General features: G+C 41.1%; 1 protein-coding gene across 1 annotated transcript in view; it reads right to left on the bottom strand.

The window, feature by feature from the left end:
- Positions 1 to 1,063: 1,063 nt before the first annotated feature.
- NKAIN3 (sodium/potassium transporting ATPase interacting 3) overlaps positions 1,064 to 19,824 on the bottom strand; it is a 638,062-nt gene continuing 619,301 nt past the window's right edge. Inside the window, exons 7-8 of the mRNA XM_059395511.1 lie at positions 11,540 to 11,609; positions 1,064 to 2,192 (exon numbers count right to left, since the gene is read on the bottom strand). Of these exons, the coding sequence (XP_059251494.1) occupies positions 2,183 to 2,192; positions 11,540 to 11,609 (80 nt within the window). The 3' untranslated portion in view covers positions 1,064 to 2,182. The remainder of the gene's footprint in view (positions 2,193 to 11,539; positions 11,610 to 19,824) is intronic.

Below are 19,824 nucleotides of genomic sequence, written 5' to 3'. Positions count from 1 at the left end.
ACCAGTATGTACACACTTACACGAAGTTAGAACAGCAACAAAAGTTAGTATGGTGCTAATTTGTGAAATGTTAATTATGTTTTATTTGTGCATGTGTGTGGGGGGGACAATGAAATGACAGTTTAAAATACTGACATATTACTTTTATTCTCCTGTCTTACTTTCTACATTCTTGATATCCTATTAGCTTTACCCATAAAAATCATATGGATTAATCTCAAAATATAGAAGTTATTTTTAATTAGGAAATGCAATTTTTAGTCTTCGGTGTTTCCAGTTGTTCAAATTTGGCAATATTTTCAAGCTACTTCTCAGAAAACGTCGAAGAGTTTGGTGTTTTCATGGGCCTTTCATTGCACGTGGTTGTATGGCAAGAACTCAGGCCCCACTTGTTTTGATATTACAATACTAACTGTCTCTTTCAAATATGAGGTGTCAGAGTTTCCAGGACACTTTTTACATTTCATCTGATTCTCACTTCATCCTCGGGAGGTAGCAATTATAGTTCAATCTTACAGATGAGGAAAATTCCAAGGCCAAGACGTCCAGCACTGTCCAAGGCCAGAGTGGGGGGCCTGGACCCAAACTTACTGTTTGCCTTCCAGTTCCCCTTCCTTTGGCCATAGCTCTTGCCCCTCTGTATACAGGCAGGACTCTGGACCAGGCCACCAAATCCCCTAGGCTTCAGATCCCTCAACCATGCAATAGCGGCTTGGATTTGATCATTTCTGAGGTCCCTTCAGATGAATTCCTCTTCATTTTGGAGTTGGGTTTATTCAGTAGAATGAAAAATGATGGGATTCAGAGTGATTCTCCTGACTGAAGGGGCATAATCCAAACTCTAGTGACTAAAAGGAGCCTTTAGAATGCCACAGTGGTAGTCGTGAACTGGGAGGAACCAGGGTAGACTTTTGTATTGGTTCTGATTCTTAACAGAGTCTCATACAATATATAGACTCCCAAAAGAAAACAAGAACCTCTATACACATAAAAAAATTTTCATGTGATTTTAGATGTTTTATAGATTGCCTTCTTAGAGATGTATGGGCTAAGTTAACAACTTTTGGATGGAAGGAGTGCACACATACACAATTTTATGATCTATGGGTGACCTTATGTTGGTTGCTGTACAAAGTGAGCAAAATTTATTTTGATATGGGAAATAATAATTGAAAGTACAAAAGGAAAAACTGTGATGTGCTTTCAAAGCAGTTCTTTTTTTCTATGGAAAATTATGATCAAAAATTATGTTGAACAAATGTAAGTATCTTTTTAAGAAGCCTTTATAGAGATTCCACACCATTTTAAAGCTCCTTTTGGTTATCTTAACAGCAACATTCCTGATTGCAGATTTATGGTTGTGATTTCTGTCTCCCAAGCCTAGAAGCTGTATGTTTTGGCTGGACACCAGTGTCAGAACTGGGATAAAGAATAGAAAATACGAACGCCAGAGATACCCATGTACCCTCCAAAAGTAGAAAGATGTCTGCTAATCATGTTACTCTTCTATACACCCATGATGTAATTTCCAGAACACAGGAAGAACAGGATAACGTGCACGAATCTGAAAATTTAGACGGTGTGATGTTATTCTGCATTCTGGAAAGTTGAGAACGAAGGAGGACTTCATGTTTTGTCGTGTGGTGTCAAGAAAATGCCCCATGGTCAGTCTGAAACCCAGATCCCCTGTTTGCACCCATTCACCAGCTGTCACAGCTCTAAGTTCATGGTGAATAGCCCCCCGTAATATCTGTTAATGCAGAGTCCATCAGGCATAGGGTAACTGCGGTCCTCAGCAACATTGACTGGACACCTCAATACAAGAACCAGTATTTCTTTTAGAATAGACTGTAGAAGGCTTTCATGAATTTTTTTTTTTTCATTTTGCATGCCTCACATTAAATATTGTTAAAAAAATGAAAAAACAATTTTTAAATAATTTACAAGTATTCATGTAAGAAGAAAATGACTTAAAAAATACCCACCCGATCACCTACACCTCTAGCGCACAATGCTAATAACACATAGGCTGTGACCAAAGAACTCGGTGACTCGCGGGGAAGGAGGGAGGTGCAGTCCATCCTCTGGGAGGAGGTGAGATGTGTCAATGCGGAGAGGTGCTCTCAGTGGTGCCTGAATTCCTCAAAGTTCAGCAGCCGTGTTTCAGAGTCAGTGTCATTACTTATTTCGACCTAAAACAGAAAACATGGATCGCTTTAAGGAACTTCAAAATTGAAAGCTGAATTTCCTTTCTAGTCATCCAGGCTTCTCAAAAGGCAAAGTAGCTTCTGGGTGTTGCCCATGCGGTCTGTGTATATAATTGTAGCAATAAGAAAGCCAAAAAACCCCAGTCTTCAGATTAGGTGTGCAATCAGCTATAAAAATTGTAATATAGGATTGCCTTCCTGGGAGAGAGGGGACGGAGGACCGATGCAAAAGTATGGCCTTTGGTTGCCTTGGGGTAAAGATGACAGAGTAGTAGCATGTCTCCAAACTGCTAGGTACATCCTTAGCCTACAGCATCCTCTTGGTTGACAGCTCAAGAATCATCTTTATCTGGCTTTCATACGCTGATCTATGTCCCTACGTACATCCCATCCTGTGATGGTTAATTCTATGTATCAGCTTGGGTAAGCCAGGGCACCCAGATACTTGGTCAAACACCAACCTAAGGTGGCTGTGAAGGTATTTTTTTTTAAAGATGAAATTCACATTTAAATCAGCAGACTTTAAATAAAGCAGATTATCCTCCTTGTCGTGGGTAGGTCTTATTCAGTCCCTTAAAAGGACAGAAAAACAAAGACTGAGGTGACCTTAGGAAGAAGGAATTCTGCCTCTGGACTGCCTTTGGACTCAAGACTGTAACATCAACCATTCCCTGGGTGTCCAGTCTGCCCCTACACTTGTTGGATTTGCCTGGCCCCATTATCCCATGAGCCAAATTCTTAAAATCTCTAAAATCTCTCTCTCTACACACACACACACACACACACACACACACACACACACACATACACGCACACACTATTGGTTCTGTTTCTCTGGAATACACACTCCCATCTAGTTAGTCTTGTCTATCGATTCTGACTAGGGAGCGAGCCTTTGGAAGTGGTGGTTCGGGCTTACACATCTTCCCACAATATCAACCCCAGTGCACTGTCCACCGCATCGCTGGCACTTAGTATTTGTTGAATACTTTTGCTCTCTCTGTTTCTCTCGTGAAAAAAGTCTTAGGGGCTCCAAATCCTATTCATCCATAGGGTTCGGTTGATGTTTCTTGTCCCCAGCAGACTTGTACTCCCTTGTCAGCCATACTGCTTTCTCCCCCTGCTGGTCGCAACTCCTACCTTGTCTGCTGTACCCCCTGTGGAGCTAATGGTGTTCAATTTCACATTTAATTTGGCTCTGATTGTTTCACTCAGTTATGTAAGTTTCCTTTCTGGGACAACATTATAAGTATCCTGCTGGTAGAGGCTGTGTTTCGAATTTATTTTATAGCCCCATCCTAGCAAGTCTCTTCTGTTAACTCAGTTCAATGACTCTTCCTATAGCCCAGAGTAGACCTTTTGGGTCATCATTTGAAATAGCTGAAAAAAACCCTCCAACTTTCCAGTTTTACTTTTTGGTAACCACTCTCCTCCATGTAAGTTTTGTTCCCTCCTGCAGGCCTCAAGAGTTAGAGTTCTTGGGGCACCTGGGTGGCTCAATGGGTTAAAGCCTTTGCCTTTGGCTCAGGTCGTGATCCCAGGGTCCTGGGGTTGACCCCACATCAGGCTCTCTGCTCAATGGGGAGCCTGCTTCCCCCTCTCTCTCTGCCTGCCTCTCTGCCTACTTGTGATCTCTGTCCAATAAACAAAATCTTTAAAAAAAAAAAAGAGTTGGAGTTCTTCAGTTCTGTCCCCTTCTCCCTATCACATTGTCTCTGCTCCTCTATTTCCTATGTTCTGGAAGACTTATAGCTCACATGTCTACCATTTTCCCTCATTGTAATTTATTTTATTTTATTTATTTATGTGACAGAGAGAGAGAGTCAAAGAGCACAAGGAGGGGGATGACAGAGGGAGAGGGAAAGGGAGAAACAGACTCCCTACTGAGCAAGGAGTCTGATTTGGGTCTTGATCCCAGGACCCTGAGATCATGACCTGAGCCAAAGGCAGATGCTTAACTGACTAAGCCACCTAGGTGCCCCTACCCCATTGTAATTTAACAGGGATTGAAACAGAAAGATAAAGAGATGAGATTATAATGGCAGAATTTTTATTGTTTTATACAGTGTCTTAGTTAGGAAGGAGATTCAAGGTCTTAAAGCTCATCCATCCATCTTACAAGTGAATCTCTTCTAGAATGAGGATAAGAACATAAGGGGAGGTTCTTTCATTAGTGGTAGTACTAATGGGAGTCTGGGGGAACTTCTAGGTTTACCCATCACGTTGATCTTTTGTGGTGAGATTGAACTTGTTCTATTCTTCTTTTTTCTACACGTTCAGTCCAAGATCAAGCTTGACCTTGTGGCAAGATACTTCATATGTGGTGTTGTGTCTTCTCATTGTGCCACATCTGGAGACATATAATATCTAGTCGTCACTCTTTTAATGGGGCTATGATTGATTAATGAATCTGGGTAGAACAGTTTGAGTTTTGGGAACCACAAGATCATATCTCTATTTTTTTTCTTCAGAAGTTCATAGGTATGTTAGTAGTTACCTGAGGGTACCTACCCTTAAGTCAGAATAAAACTGAATAATAACATAGTGATGTTATTTCAAAGTGTGTCTTCTGAGAGGCCTGTCATTATCTTTTTTCTATTGCTTTTCTAAGTATCTCTATATTACTTCTGGGGTGTGTGTGTGTGTAAGATATCTGTGTACTCTATTTTCTTTCCTATGTCTTGTTTCTTCCCAGAACCTGTCATAATGTGGGATTATAAGTATTTCTTGCTGTGAATATAAAATCAAACAAAATATGTTTCCAACATAAAATCTGGTTTATGTTCATTGCATTTAATTTTAAAGTCAGAGGATATTTTCTTTTGGGAACAGGCAAAATGAAGTTATTTTTCTTAGGTCGATTAATGGGGGAGGGGGAGAGTGCTCCATGTCTCCTTATCACTGGGTAAATCTATTTTCTTGCTGTTAATATCTATGACAAGTTCTGAGAAGGTTCCCGAGAGTTCTCGGAAAGACGGGAATTGACAGTTTCCCTGGAGGGCGCCACGCAGATGCGAGTTTTCTCATTTTGGAAAAGGCTTCACATGCTTTACAAGGCAATGTGAGAACCAGGTTCCACAAGGGTCTGGGGGCAGTGAGTCAGGTCACATGTCAAATAAGAAGTTCTCAGTGACCCCAGTGAGGCACGGGGCAGATGACTGACCATCGGTCACGGTCATGGCAGACCCTATTTGCGTGTTGCTGGCTGCGCTGTTGGTGGCATCAGTCCTTCCTGGCGAGAACAGTGGTGCGCGAACGGACTAGCCTAGTGACCGAGTCTGAGCCATATAGACATGGCCGTTTCACCACTACATTGTCAGATGGCCACACATTAGAATATGTTCTTACGTAGCTTCTAAAATGAATTAGTCATTTCCTAGGATGGATCACAGAGTTATTAAGATCAGTGACAGAGGGAAAGTGCTCAGAAGAGAGGAGGAGCACGAAGCCCAAAGCACAGCCCTTGGAGTTAAGTAAGGCAGGCGCGCAGGGAAGCCTGGCTCTTCTCTGGGACAACCAAGAAGGGGCTTGGTGTGTTACAGGTTGTTGCGCTCTCCATTCCTGAGGCTGTGGGGGGGAAAGTTAATGCCTGTTGTCAGTGCCCCCCGTTTCCAGGGACTGATGGAAGTCCTTAGGCAGCAGAACTCCGCTACACTTAGCAATGGAAGGCAGCTATCCTCCAACGCCGACACTACACTCAGCAATGGGAAGGGCGGGCAGCCCTCCGTTCGAGCAGATTACAGACACCTTGCGCTGTGTGCCACAGGGGACAGAAAGAATAGATAGAGAAATGTGGAAGTGTGAAAGACAATTAAGGGCAAATGAAAACAGGATAAGGACAGAGAGTTATCATTTTATTAATCTTTAGGGGCTTGATCGAGAAAGAGGGGTGAGGGAGAGAATGCAGGTCGTAGACTCCAGGTTCCTCCATGGTTACTGGCTTATTTATTTATTTATTTAGCGAGATCTTGCTTGCAGTGGGGGTGGGGAGTGGGGGTTTGGGGAGGGTGGGAGAGGAGCAGAGGGAGAGAGAGAGAGAGAGAATCTTAAGTAGGCTCTGTGGGGCTCCACTCGGAGCTAGATCTCATGACCCTGAGATCATGACCTGAGATGAAATCAGGGCTGGAGGCTTAGCCCCCTGAGCCACCCAGCTTTCCCTGACGGTTGCTGGTTTTTAAATGAATGTTTGAAAGCACATTGTTCTGACCTCCCCATTTCCTATGCACCTGCACACGTGCACCTCTGTTTGGTTTTCTTCCACGGTTCTTAATCGAGGTGCTGTGAGTGCAAAGTGGTCTGGCACCAACTTACAGGGACACTGATATGAAGGAGTTTTTCTCAGGGAAGAGCAAGTGGGTGTGACCGTCTCCACTCTGTCCAGCAGCCAGTCATTAGAGGCCAATTTCCTCTGGCCTTGGACCATTAGAGGCAGAGAGAGACCAGGCAGTGAAGGAAGGTGCAAGTGAGCGCTGATGGTAGAACCCGCCTAAAACGGGAATTAGCCTCATCTGTCCTCGTATTGCGTTGCAAGAGCCGACACTCAATCAGCAGCAGCCACCTAGCAGGTGACAATTTTTGTGAAGAAAAATGAGTCTCCAGCCAAGGCAATCAGACAAGTGTAGATGCGAGAGAAAAGTCAAGTTCTCATTTGGAAACCTTAGAAACAGATTGGCTGAACGTGGGGGAATAAGTTTTTCTATAAAGTCTCTCTCAACGGCAGTCGTGGGGCATCTTCTTCATAGAAATGTCTAACGTCATCCAATCTCTCTATCTCTATTGTAGAACACAGTTTTTGAGGGCACCTGGGTGCCTCAATGGGTTAAGCCTCTGCCTTCAGCTCAGGTCATGATCTCAAGGACTGCCCAGCGGGGAGCCTGCTTTCTCCCTCTCTCTGCCTGCCTCTTTGCCTACTTGTGATCCCTCTCTCTGTCAAATAAATAAATATATTAAAAAAAAAAAAAAAAAAGAACCAGCTCTGGAATTCCACTGCTGCTTTTTTTTTTTTTTTTGATGAAGTACCTTGGTCTAATTATTTCTATCTGAAGAATTACTGCCACATAGAGTGTGATTTTCCCACTACCCAGTTGCTAACCATCTTGATTTTGACACACTTTAATTTAGCTGCTCACTAGGACGTTCCATGTCTCTTTCATAGTTGCATGTTTTTTTTTTTTTTTTTTTGCCAAAGTGATTTTTCTTTCTGAAAAGTAAATCTGCTTTTATTAGCCCTCTCCCCTTGGTATTACTACAGCCTCCATAATCAGCGGCTTGGTAGGTGTTCTGTTCAAAGCCACCGCTGACCACGTGTTTCACGGCTCCAATGACAAGAGCCACGCTTGCTGTTTCCCCTCATGAAAGGTGGTGTCGGCGTGTGGTGGCAGGGATGGAGGAGGCCCTGGCAGAGACCCAGGATCTTATTTGAGAGTTACAACGCCCTCACAGATGGCTGTGCCAGGAGATGGACTCCAACACAGGTTGTCCCTGACTGGTGGGTCGCATATCCCAAAGCCAGACCCAGACAACATCCACTGAAATCATTTCTATAGCATCTTTGCACTTTCAATATATATATATATATTTAGATTCTATTTATGTATTTGACAGAGAGCACACGTCGGGGGTGCAGAGGGAGAGGGAGAAGCAAGCTCGCTACTAATGGGGACAGTGATGTAGGGCTCAACCCAGGATCCTGGGATCATGACCTGAGCAGAAAGCAGACACTTGATGGAGCCAGACAGATGCCCCTTTATTTTGTGTGTGTGTGTGTGTGTGTGTGTGTGTGTGTGTGTGTGTGGTATTTCACCAGTGTAAGGCTGATGGGCCCTGCCCTATCCCCTCATAGTGTGTGTTTGGGGATGGTGTGGGGACACCCAAGGCCTTCCTCTTATTCTACACCTCTCGTGTCTCTTTCCCATGCCAGACTAGAGTCAAACTCACAGGATCTTCTTTCCCCACTGATTCTGCCAAGCCTGATCCCTTGGCTGTGGTTTCGCTGGGGAGAGGTAGGGATAGTGGGAATCTTGTTTACCTATACACATTTTTTTTTTAAAAAATTCAAGTACAATTAACATCTAATGTTACATTGGTTTCAGGTTTACACTATAGTGATTCAACAATTCCATACATTTCTCAGTGCTTATCACAAGTGTTCGTCTTCCCTTTGTCGATTTCACCCATCCCTCCCCCCACCTCCCCTCTGATAACCATCAGTTTGTTCTCTGTATTTGAGTCTTTTTTTTTTTTTTTCTTTTTGGTCTTTTTTTTCTTCGTTCATTTGCTTTTCCTTAAATTCCACATATGAATCAGAGCATATGGTATTTGTCTTTCTCTGTCTCACTTATTTCACTTAGCATTACACCCTCTAGGTCCATCCATGTGGTTGCAAATGGGAAAATCTCACTCTTTTTTATGGCTGGCATCTCCACAGCTTTAGGTATGAAGAGTGATGTTGTTAAATGGTGGAGCCATGGCTGCTGAGGCTCCGGCGCCATCCCAGGCAGGAGCCATCAAGGTTCCTGCTCTGCTTAAACATCTGCTTCCTGCTAGGCTTGCTCAGGTTCTGTGACCCCTAGGACAAACTCTAGATTGGATAATCATGAATTTCAGCTTCACCCTCTGTAGAATGGCCAAGCAAATTCGCCTCCATGCAGGGGACACCCATTATTTCTGCTTTCGATTAACTCCTTATCATCTTTCCTAAGTTAGCTCAGGTATCAACCCCTAGTCCATCTCCCGCCCCTGCAAGTGTAACTCCATATGTAAAATGCCTTCTCCTATCTCATCACCCCCAACACACACATTCACCCACGATGTGACTGTGGGAACACAAATGGGGAATTTATGATTAGGAGCAAAGACACAATCAAACATGAGAACGAACGCTTCCTATATAAATCGGCAATGGACTGTCTGCTTGTAACTACCCTTGAGATTCAAAAGCTAGCCTTCCACATACGTGGACTTGGGAGTGTGCTCAGGATTTTCACGATTCCATTACTAAAGTGGCTTCCTCATAAAACCTGGCTTTGCACTCTATGGAGATTAAAGGGATTTAATGAAAGTAAAACACCAACATTCCCTTCCCTGTCTGACAAGTCATACAGAAGCCTGGTTTTTTCTCCAACCTGTTGCTGGGTGGTGATATGACATCACTGAGCTGGGCACTACAGAATCCGATAATGGCCTTATTAGAAGAAAGCAAGCAGGCTGACTGATGCCAACTGGATAAACAGCACTATTTGCATACCAGCGGGGAGCACAGTACTGACCTCTTCAATTGTTTCATGCGCAAGGATTTTAATTTAGGTTTAGTTTGATCTTTCAGATTCCTACTCTCTTCATGGTTGAAAGGCTTTCCATATTCATCTGACAGTAATACGCATAATCTGTCAAAGCAGGAACTTGTTCTATCGCTTTCTGCAGCCTGTAGTTGATGCTGCATTCAGCTAAAAAGGTCTGAGAGTTCGTCAGAGAACAGGGTAGTTGAGAAAACCCTTTGAGGAGGCAGTAGAGTTGATCAAAGCCTTTCAGGTAGTCTCATGGGTACAGTTCATGTACTCTTGGTTCACAGAGAAAGGACAGAGTGGAGGGAGCACAGACGGCAGTCACTTGCCCCTGGGCCATGCCAGAAAACACTGTCAGCTACATGGATACACATGCCATTCAAAAAAGGAGATTCTATTAACAACATTAATCAATTGCAATTTTAATAACCTTCCTTAATAGAAAGATGTTTCTTACATCTGACCTGCATTTTTCATATTGCAATTTCCTCTGCTGGGTTATTTTTTTTTTCACAGTGGAGATGAAAGGTCTCATTCATCACCTTCTTTATTAAATAACAAATGCACATTAGATTCTCCTAGCCACTACTAGGCGTTGTTTCCCTTCTTTCCTCACTTCTAACGCACTCATCATCGTTATTATTGTCACAATCTCTGCCAAGTTCCCCAGATCCACAAATATCAACTTTTGGAGCACATCATTTACGAGCACTCAGTAGCATGAGTAATGAGGTGGTGACTGCTTAGTTCCAGAGTGTTATATTAGGTGAATGATTTTCCAAATTGGATTTGCTTTAAGAAACCAACATTTATTTAAACATCTATCATGTGACAGGCACAGTGCTGATTTGTGTAGCTTGTGAGCTATGTTTCCTTTAGATCATTCTGCCAGAATAAAACTAATTCAAGCTGGAGAGGCTAGAGGAGCCAGCGCAGGCTTCTCCAGGATGGGGGTGGGGGGTGGAGGTGGGGCTGCAGAGGTGGGCAGGAATCATGATGGCAAAGAGGTGGCAGATGAAGACTTCCTTGTGTGTTTCTCACAGAAGAACCTGTTTTACATCATTTTCTTTATCACCACGGAATTGTAGACCATTGGGCTGAAAAGAACAGGAAGGTCATCTGAACAAGTCCACAGCATCAGGGGTGGTCTTAGCTTATCAATCAGAAGAGATCCCAGCTCTACCCCTGACTACTAGTGCGGCTTTGGGAAATTTGTCTAATCTCTACGCACCTCTGTTTTGTTTTTAATGCAGTGGGACTATTCATTAATACAGTATTTCCATGAGGGTTAAGAGAGACAATCCATGCTGAATGCTTAGCACAGGATAGATGTTATTTTCAGCAGCTATTTGTTACTTAAAGTTTTCTAGGAATGGAGTCACTGTATCTATTTTCTTGCTTTCTGGTATTTTACCAATCAGATGACCACAGCTCTTTCCTTAAACTCAACTGACATCTGTTCAGGTTAAGGTGTTTTTGTTGCAGCTGTTGACTTGCTTTCATGTCCTCTGGGAAGAGTTAGTCAAATATTTGAGAATGAGGCACAGCCATAGGCAATTTTACCTACGCTGTACTTATGTCATCCCATTGAATCCATCCTCCCTCTTCTGCCTATGAAATCATCTTACAGGTGGGAGAACCAAGTCTCAGGGCTGTCCAGAACGGCCCTGACATGACACACATGGAGCCTAACCTAATCTTTCTCCCTCTTTCCCCTCTGTAATGTAGCCCCCAACTTACATATTTAGTTTCTCTTCTCACAGACTACATTATCATTTTTTTTTCCAATTTGGCAATCAACCTCTGACAAGAAAAAAAGTCAACAAAAATACCATTTTAGAAACATAAACCATGTTACCTATTTCAAATTATTCTTGTAATGAATAATAATAATGATGATGTTGGGTTACATGTAAAAGGTGTGGTTTAAATATGAGTGGAAAACTAAACCAATGATTAGTAGTAGCAGGTCCAAATTATTTCAGGTTTGGTTAGTTTTGACCAAGTTAGAAGGATTAATATTTTCCATCTCATCACACCTTTACTTACAGGTTAACAGGCTTTAACTCAACATGATCCTGGTAGTAGGAGTGTGCATCAAGTCCGCCTATGAAATCAACTGAAAATATAACATAGCCCCATGTGAATAAATGTGTATATAAAAACACAGATAATACTAGGTGTTTAAAATAGAACACGGGAAAATAATATCAACAAAAAAATCTGTCTACCACAAATGGAAAAACGTGTACTCAATATAAAAGACTGCTAAAAATATTAGCAATGGTCAAAAACCAGGGAACTTTTAAGAAACACATTAAGAACTTGGGCTCTTATGGACTACAAAATCAAAGTTGTTATTGACTTTAGTGAAAAATGAAGTAACATTAAATAACATTAGATTTTAAATAATGTGTTTGGGCATACGGATATGCCCTTTCCCCCTATATATCAGAAGATATACCTTCTCGTCTTGTTGCCAGAATCCACTTTTTGTACTTAAGAATATTTATGACATCATTAGAAAGACCTTTGAGAAGTCACACAATCTATGTCCATGCCTTTTGTCCTCAAGCCATCCTTGACAAATAGGCATCTTTTGCAAAGAAGTTTTCATCTCTTCTCTGGTTGTACGGTACTGGTCTCACAGTCTGTATAGAACCACTATGCTGATGACATTCATTCTAATTTCTTTTCGTTTTGATCACAGCTTCTGTCTTTCTTTTCCAATCACAATGTCCATGGCTAATCTTAGTTTACATCTTTTGTTCTTTTGGGGGAGGGTAATCCATTAAAAGTATTGGTTACTTTACATCAAACTTTGGTTATATTATGGCACTATAACATGAACATATATGTAGGCATAGAGGGACACTGAACTCTCCATGAGGGAGCATGTGTTTAGGTATGTAATATTGTGTCATATCCTTAGCTCAAGACAGGCATGTCAGTGACCTGTGATTTAGAGAGGGATGACTGTGTTGGCCTTGAGGAGCTCCTGTCTGAGGTTACCAGAAGTTCTACTGAAGCCTTGACTTAATCTGGGTGTAGTTGATCAATACCTGGCCTGCTGTATCCTTTTACCTCAATTGAAGAAGCTGAGATAAGATGCGTCAATCAAAGCTTCACCAGATCACTGTGTAGACATGAACTTTGGAGTCCCATAGGGTACACAACAACCAGGTGGCAAGAACCATTTCCAGGCAATCCCCTTGGAGACTAGAGGAACCTGAAGCCCATCCTTTTCCTACCAGGTCACATAAGTTACCCGGACACTATGTTAGGGAAAGAAACAGTGGAAGAGGAGTCAGTCTGTGACACTGAAAAGATCTTCCCAGAGAGAATAAGCAGTGCTTAGGGACCATTTAAGTGGTTGGATTGGATAAAATTTTTATCAGATCAGATATCTAATCAAACATCGACTCCATCTTGCTGACCAATGGGTGGGAAATTAGAAGGAAAATCACACCAATTAATGAAACAAGATGGGATCCGGAGGGAGACAAACCATAAGTGACTCTTAATCTCACAAAACAAACTGAGGGTTGCTGGGGGGAGGGGAGTTGGGAGAAGGGGGTGGGGTTATGGACACTGGGGAGGGTATGTGCTTTGGTGAGTGCTGTGAAGTGTGTAAACCTGGCGATTCACAGACCTGTACCCCTGGGGATAAAAATATATATTTATAAAAAATAAAAAATTAAAAAAAAAGTTGAATTAGCATGTGATTACAAGGCACTTTCCAAAGTTAAAGAGGGTTTTGTAAGTAAACAAAATTATAAATATATACATTTGTGAATAAAATCATTCAATTGAAAAATCATATTCAAAGTAAAATCTTTTATAATAATAAAGATAGCATATATCTGTATACTTTACAGTTTTTTCAAAGACTTATTTATTTATTTTTGAGAGAGAGAGAGGGAGCAGGGGGAGGAGCAGAAGAAGAGGGAGAGAATCTCAACCAGATTCCCTTTTGAGCACAGAGCCCAGTGTAGGGCTTGAGACCAGGACCCCGAGATCATGACCTGAGCAGAAGCCAAGAATCGGATGCTTAACTGACTGAACCACCCAGGCACCCTGATATCTGTATGCTTTAAAGCCAAACAAAAAGAAAACTTTTTTATATTGATCATTTGAACATTAAAATGTAACATGAACAGAATCATTTTTGGTATAAATTCATGGACTATATGAATCTGCTCCTTTGCCATCTCTATCTCTAATATACCAGATCAGCAGAATATTCCTGCAATACATATTTTTCAACATGGTTTTATTATTTTTATAGATTAATTTATAATCTTATTCAAAAAATGTTTATGGTTAGTAAAGATGAAATTGTTGATATCTTTTAAAGATTTTATTTATTTATTTGATAGACAGAGATCACAAATAGGCAGAGAGGGGAGGGAGGCAGGCTCCCTGCTGAGTAGAGAGCCTGATGCGGGGCTCGATCCCAGGACTCTGGGATCATGACCTGAGCTGAAGGTGGAGGCTTAACCCACTGAGCTACCCAGGTGCCTCGAAATTGTTGATATCTTAATGAACTATGTAAATAATAATATTTTTAACTATGGAAATACTCTCCATTAAGGCGCTGGTAATCTCCAAGCAAATTTGCTAAGAGTGGATATGTGTAATGTTATTTAGTCAAATACTCTCCCAGGTACTGTTATTTTTAACCTTCATTTAGTGTATCTTTGCCAAGATTTGTATAAGACAACAAAATAAATTGTTATCTCTTTATGATTTTTAAAAATCAAATATAAATGCTGCAACATTTTTAGGCCTTCTCATAAATCAGCTTGTTTTCATTTTGGTGCAGAATATAAATTCGTCCAATTAAAAACAGGAGCTCTATCAAAAAAGTCTTTTCTCAAGTCGAGATATTTCAAGAGGAAATTATAAAATTGAAAAATTAAATCTTGCTTAACATCTGAGTTCTCATTATTTAATTTGCCTGGTTCTCTTCGGTCTGCATTAATTTCAATATTCTCCTTTTTATAAAATTCTCAATTACTGCCATTTACTAAAAGGTGCAAAGGATGATTTGGGGGTGCTTCATCTGTTGAATGATTCAATTTAAATTTTCAACTGACCTTGAATGCAATGCAACTAAAATGTAGAAGTTTCATTTCTAACAATGCTCACAACTATTGGAGGAAAATTAGACTGATTTTCAAAATATTTCTTTAAAGGCTCAAATGTTCCTAACTCTGATGGATGAAAAGAAGCAAAGACAGAAAATGTATTCCACTATGCTCAAATTCTTTGTTTGTTTTCAACATCAAGCTCATTACCAAAATGTTTTCAGGTAAATGCAAATCAAAATCAGATAATAACAAATGTTAGTGAGGATGTAGAGAAATTAGCACCCTCAAACATAGCTGGAGGGAATGTAAAATGGTGCAGGCACTTTGGAAATCGTTCCTAAAATGGTTAAACAGAGTTACCATATGACCCAGTAGTTCCACTCCTAGGTACAGACCCAAGAGAAATGGAAACATTATGTCCTTGCAAAAATTTGTACATAAATGTTTATAACAGCATTATTCATAAAATCTGAATGAAGAAAAAAATACTATAGTTTATTTATGCTACTGTGTGTATGTAAACACTTATATGTAATGTATGATATAAAATTAGGTATATACTATATATTATAGGTATTATATATACATTTATATATACAAATACATTTTGAAAACGAGAGTTTCTATTTTTGTCAGTAAAACATTGCAGCTTCATTGGGAGGCAGTTACAGTTCTGAGAGCCCTCTACTAACCCCACTTTGCAGCTATGAGCTGGTGCACCTCTGCCTGGCACTGAAAGGAGTTAGCTGTCTCTGCTACTCCTGTCCAAACACCTACTTTTAATCATTGATTGACCTACTTGCTCTCCTTGAAAGAAAGGTCCTAGTTCCACTGTATCCTTAAAGACTTGGGGAGAAGACGGGATGGGGGTGGTGGCGTTGGTTTTCTTACATATTTAACCATGTGCTAAAAGGAGAATTCTACTCATTGCACTTGCTTCTCACACATCTTGAGGAGAATTTGAGCTTGGTGTGCTATCAGCTTACCCAACCTAAATTACCCTAATACAATTATTAATGGTAATATTTCATTTGAAAACCAAAAAATCTAGGACAAAACCTAAACTAGACAGGATGCCAGGACAACCTGTGTAAACAGGGACCATCTTAACCCAACAAGGACACATGGTCATCCCAGTGGGTGGCACGATAAATGAGCTACACTTTCTCCACATATCAGAATTCTAGTGTGAGGTAAAATTTTCAAATCTTTAAAATTAAATAGCGCATATTGGTAAAATTTAAAACATCAAGCTTCTAGAACTAGACAAAATCTCCAAAACGGTAACTATTAAGGAAAAATTATTGAAAAGTAGGTAATTTTATTTTATTTATTTATTTATTTATTTATTTATTTATTTATTTATTTGATAGAGATCACAAGTAGGCAGACGGGCAGGTGGGGAGAGAGAGAGAAAGGAAAGCAGGGTCCCTGCTGAGCAGAGAGCCTGATGCGGGGCTCAGTCCTAGGACCCTGAGACCTGAGCCGAAGGCAGAGGCTTAACCCCCTGAGCCACCCACGCGTCCCTGAAAAGTAGGTAATTTAAAAAAAAAAGGTAGATACTTAAGAAACTGAAAATATCAAGAATTCTTTATGGATGGAAGGCAACGTGGTTTTTTTGGCAACAGAAACCTACAAGCCATGAGATGATGATGCTCCTGTATAAAAATTATTTTTTTATATGTATACCAACACTTGCCATTTACCAGAATGGGAAGATTGTTCAAGTAAAGCAGTAAATTGGAGCCTAAATGGAGGGTGAGTGTGCTGATTCTGAAAACTTTCTTTTTTCCCTAATGATGTCAAATGCTTTTAAAAAATGAATTTTTTTTTTAAAAGATAACTTAACAAAAGACTTGAAAACAAGTCAATAGGCAAGACTTTTTTGCCTTTAAGTTTTCCATAAGGGAATTATATTATATGATTAAGAAAGTAAAGCTACTATGCATTCTAAAATTCATTTTCATGAGAAAGATGTAAGAAGATACTGAATTAAGGAATTTTTCCAGTAGAACTAAGATACATTTCAACAAAACATGAGAAGGAACAAAAAAGGCAGAGACAAGTTTTCAGAGGTACTGGAAGAAGAGGAATGCAAAGGAAACTCCCACGAAATCTAATTATTACAGTGAGAACAGCATATGGGGATCTCGGGCAGAAGGGTGACAGGCCACGGAAGAGGTGGGAAAGGCAGAAGGACGCGGGAGTGGGTGTGGGGAGAATAGTTTGCTGGGAGACCTGAAGGACAATGAAGTTGAATTCTGTACACTCTGTATACTTTGTATTAAAGTCTCAAATAGTTGGCCTCAGCTGTCCAGAAAAGCAAAGCCTTGTTCTCTTTACCCATTCTCGGAAACTGAGGTGTTACTATAAAAGATCCCACAGGGACAGCCGGCAGCCAGGAAACCTCATTGTTTGCCGTCCTTTCGAATGTATTTCCTGTGCCAACTTCCAACAGCACAGCCAAGCAACTTCTTGGAAGAAATCATATTACTTGTAACCAAATATCTTTGTGGTTACTTTAGGCATTCCATATCCCTGATGAGGATTCTCCCTGACCTGAAGGAATTACAAATCTCCTCTAGATTTAAAGCAACAGCTCACTGTATAGTTTGGGGGTTGTTTTCCCCTTGTGAAAGATACACAACCAATTGCAACTTTTCTATTTGACTACAGGAAACTTTCTGTCATAAATGAAGTCTCCAATATGCAACTCAGGGCTACTGACTCGGTTCCTCACTCAGACATTGCAAACCCGATTGATTGTGTACACCCGAAGCAGCAAACACGTCTGTTTAAACATGGACCTGAAGCAGTGCCATTTCCAGTGAGAGCACAAGCTATCATGTATGCCCCAGGTTTAACTATAGTCACCAAATAATTACTGGAATATAGGTGTTTTGCTTCTGATCCAACTTAAGCTGCGTGTTGCATGTCACTGAATTAAGAAACACCGAGGCCCTGGAACATTACCTTTAACTCAGAGCAGTGTAAAGACTCAGGAAGATGAGACCCAATCAACATATCTATTCCGAATTGCTTCCTGGCCTATCATTGTTCCTGCTATTTGGATAGGAGACAGTTCTAATACACACTGATTGTACTAGTTGCCAGGAAGTCTGAAGGAGGCATTGCTCAGGGCATCAAGAACTCAAATATTGGGACTGTTGCCTTGTGATTTACTTGTTCTGTGATATGAATTCATAAGAGAAAAGCCGAGGTAGAGGCTTTGCCACCAACTGAGTTCACACAGATAGGATTCTGCAGCACCCTGCAGATAATGAGGGCTTTTAGGAAAGACCAGTGATTTCGGAGGTAGCTGGCAACTAAACTCTGCCTGCGCTACTAGGGAATGAGCTACTTTGCAGCATCACTGATCTGCTGTCATCTGCTGTCTGCAGAACCGGAGTCTTCAGAGGGCATGCTGTGCTGGGCCAAATTGCAGGCTGTGGTCTGGCTGTGCCTGGCGCCATGATGGGTGTGTGGTGGGCACAGTGACTGGCCAGTGCCCTGAAGCACTGTGGGTGCCCAGAGAGGGTGGCCGGGGCTCTTGTGTTGCCTGTTCCAAATGGCGTTAGGAACCCGAAGAGCCCTTCAGGCAGACACAAGACACCTAAATGCAACCTTAATGGCTATTGCTTGTTGTTCTCTTCATGGTGCAGGGAGTTTAAAATGGCTCCCACCTTTCAGAAAGTGCGTGTAACTCAAAAAGGGAAGCACCTCCACCCATTGTGATGTTCAAGGATAAGTTAGCTCCGGGCCAGGAGAGCAGAGTCCTCAGTCCTAGAGGTTGGGCTGTCCAGATCAGAGTGTTTCAACATTTTTACCTCTTCTTTCCTGGTAACAGCCATGCGAAATGGGCTCTTCTCATTTCTGTCTTAGACATGGAGACCCGATATCACTGTCATTGCCATTACCGGCAGTTTGGTCTGGAAAACACTGGGAGCGGTCACTGGGAGATTCTGGAGAGTCTGGGAGGAACCCCAGGTCTGTCCAGAATATCCAGCCTCTCCTTGTCCTAGGGAGAGGGGAGGGGAAGCATTAAGAGACCAGTAGTCTTCAGCTGGGGAATGCATGCCCAGATGGACAGACTTTGCAAATGGGGTGCAGTTTCAGGTGCTTGTTCAAAGAGCCCAAATTCCAATGTATGTGTCCTGAGAAAGTACCTGATGCTGTTCTGGTTCTTAGTTTCTCCAGCCTCCTCCACAACTGTCTTCTTTCCACTTTACCATGAAAGGTATTAATCTTAGCCATCTGGAATCTTATGTTGGTGCCCTACTATCATCCTCCAGGTCACTAAACAACACAGCTGTTTCAATTTCACATGATGATAAAATAATAGCTACTCATGACCAGGTAGGTGGCTCCTTTTTTTGTTTTTGTTTTTGCTTTCAAAACCAATTTTGTAATAAATTTTAGTACCTTGAAAATATGTTTTGGTACTAGATCACTGTGTACTTTTTCACATATATTTTCAGCCACTCTCCCTATAATTTCACTCCTCCCCCCCGTCCTTCCTTCTCCCCTGCTTTCTTTTCTCTTGTGTGCTTATCGCTATTTGCCATGCTGTATTATTTATTTTCCTTTAAAAAATCTTACGCATTTTCTGACACCCTGACTACAATTTAAGCTTTATGAAATAAGTATTTTTGTCTGATCTTTTCTGATTTTGTTCCTTGCTATATACTCAGTACCTAGAACAGTGCCTGGTAAAAGCTAGGACCTCAAAACTATCGGCAAAATTCCTCAAAAGCAAGGAACTAAAATAATTGAAGGACTTCACTATAACCAAAGTCTTTCCATTCCTATATTTTTTCTGTGTGCAAAATTTCTATATATACAACACTAGTACCACATACTGAAATTGTTTGAGGTAGGCTCTTTCATCCTAGCAATAACTAATATTCACCCATGAGTACATGGACCAGTCGAAAAAAAGAAACACTCCCTTTCATTAAGAAGTACTCTTCCACTAAATGTTTCATTTTATGTTTAAGTTTTCTTTGGATACAGTTATAATTGCAATTATTGTTTATCGACTTGACTGAGGAAATGGAAACGTATTACACATATTGATGAATTGTTTTATGTTGCTCAATCATGTTGGTAGCCAATAACTGTAAGTATAACCCCATCCAAACACAAACTAACACTTAAAACCTGGTCACAGGAAAAACTTAAAAAATTTTTTAAAGGGGCATCTGGGTGACTCAGTGGGTTAGGCCTCTGTCTTTGGCTCGG

This window comes from Mustela nigripes, chromosome 3 (genome assembly GCF_022355385.1).
Source record: "Mustela nigripes isolate SB6536 chromosome 3, MUSNIG.SB6536, whole genome shotgun sequence".
NCBI classification, from domain to species: Eukaryota; Metazoa; Chordata; class Mammalia; order Carnivora; family Mustelidae; genus Mustela; species Mustela nigripes.
This window is presented reverse-complemented; position numbering and strand designations above follow the sequence as displayed.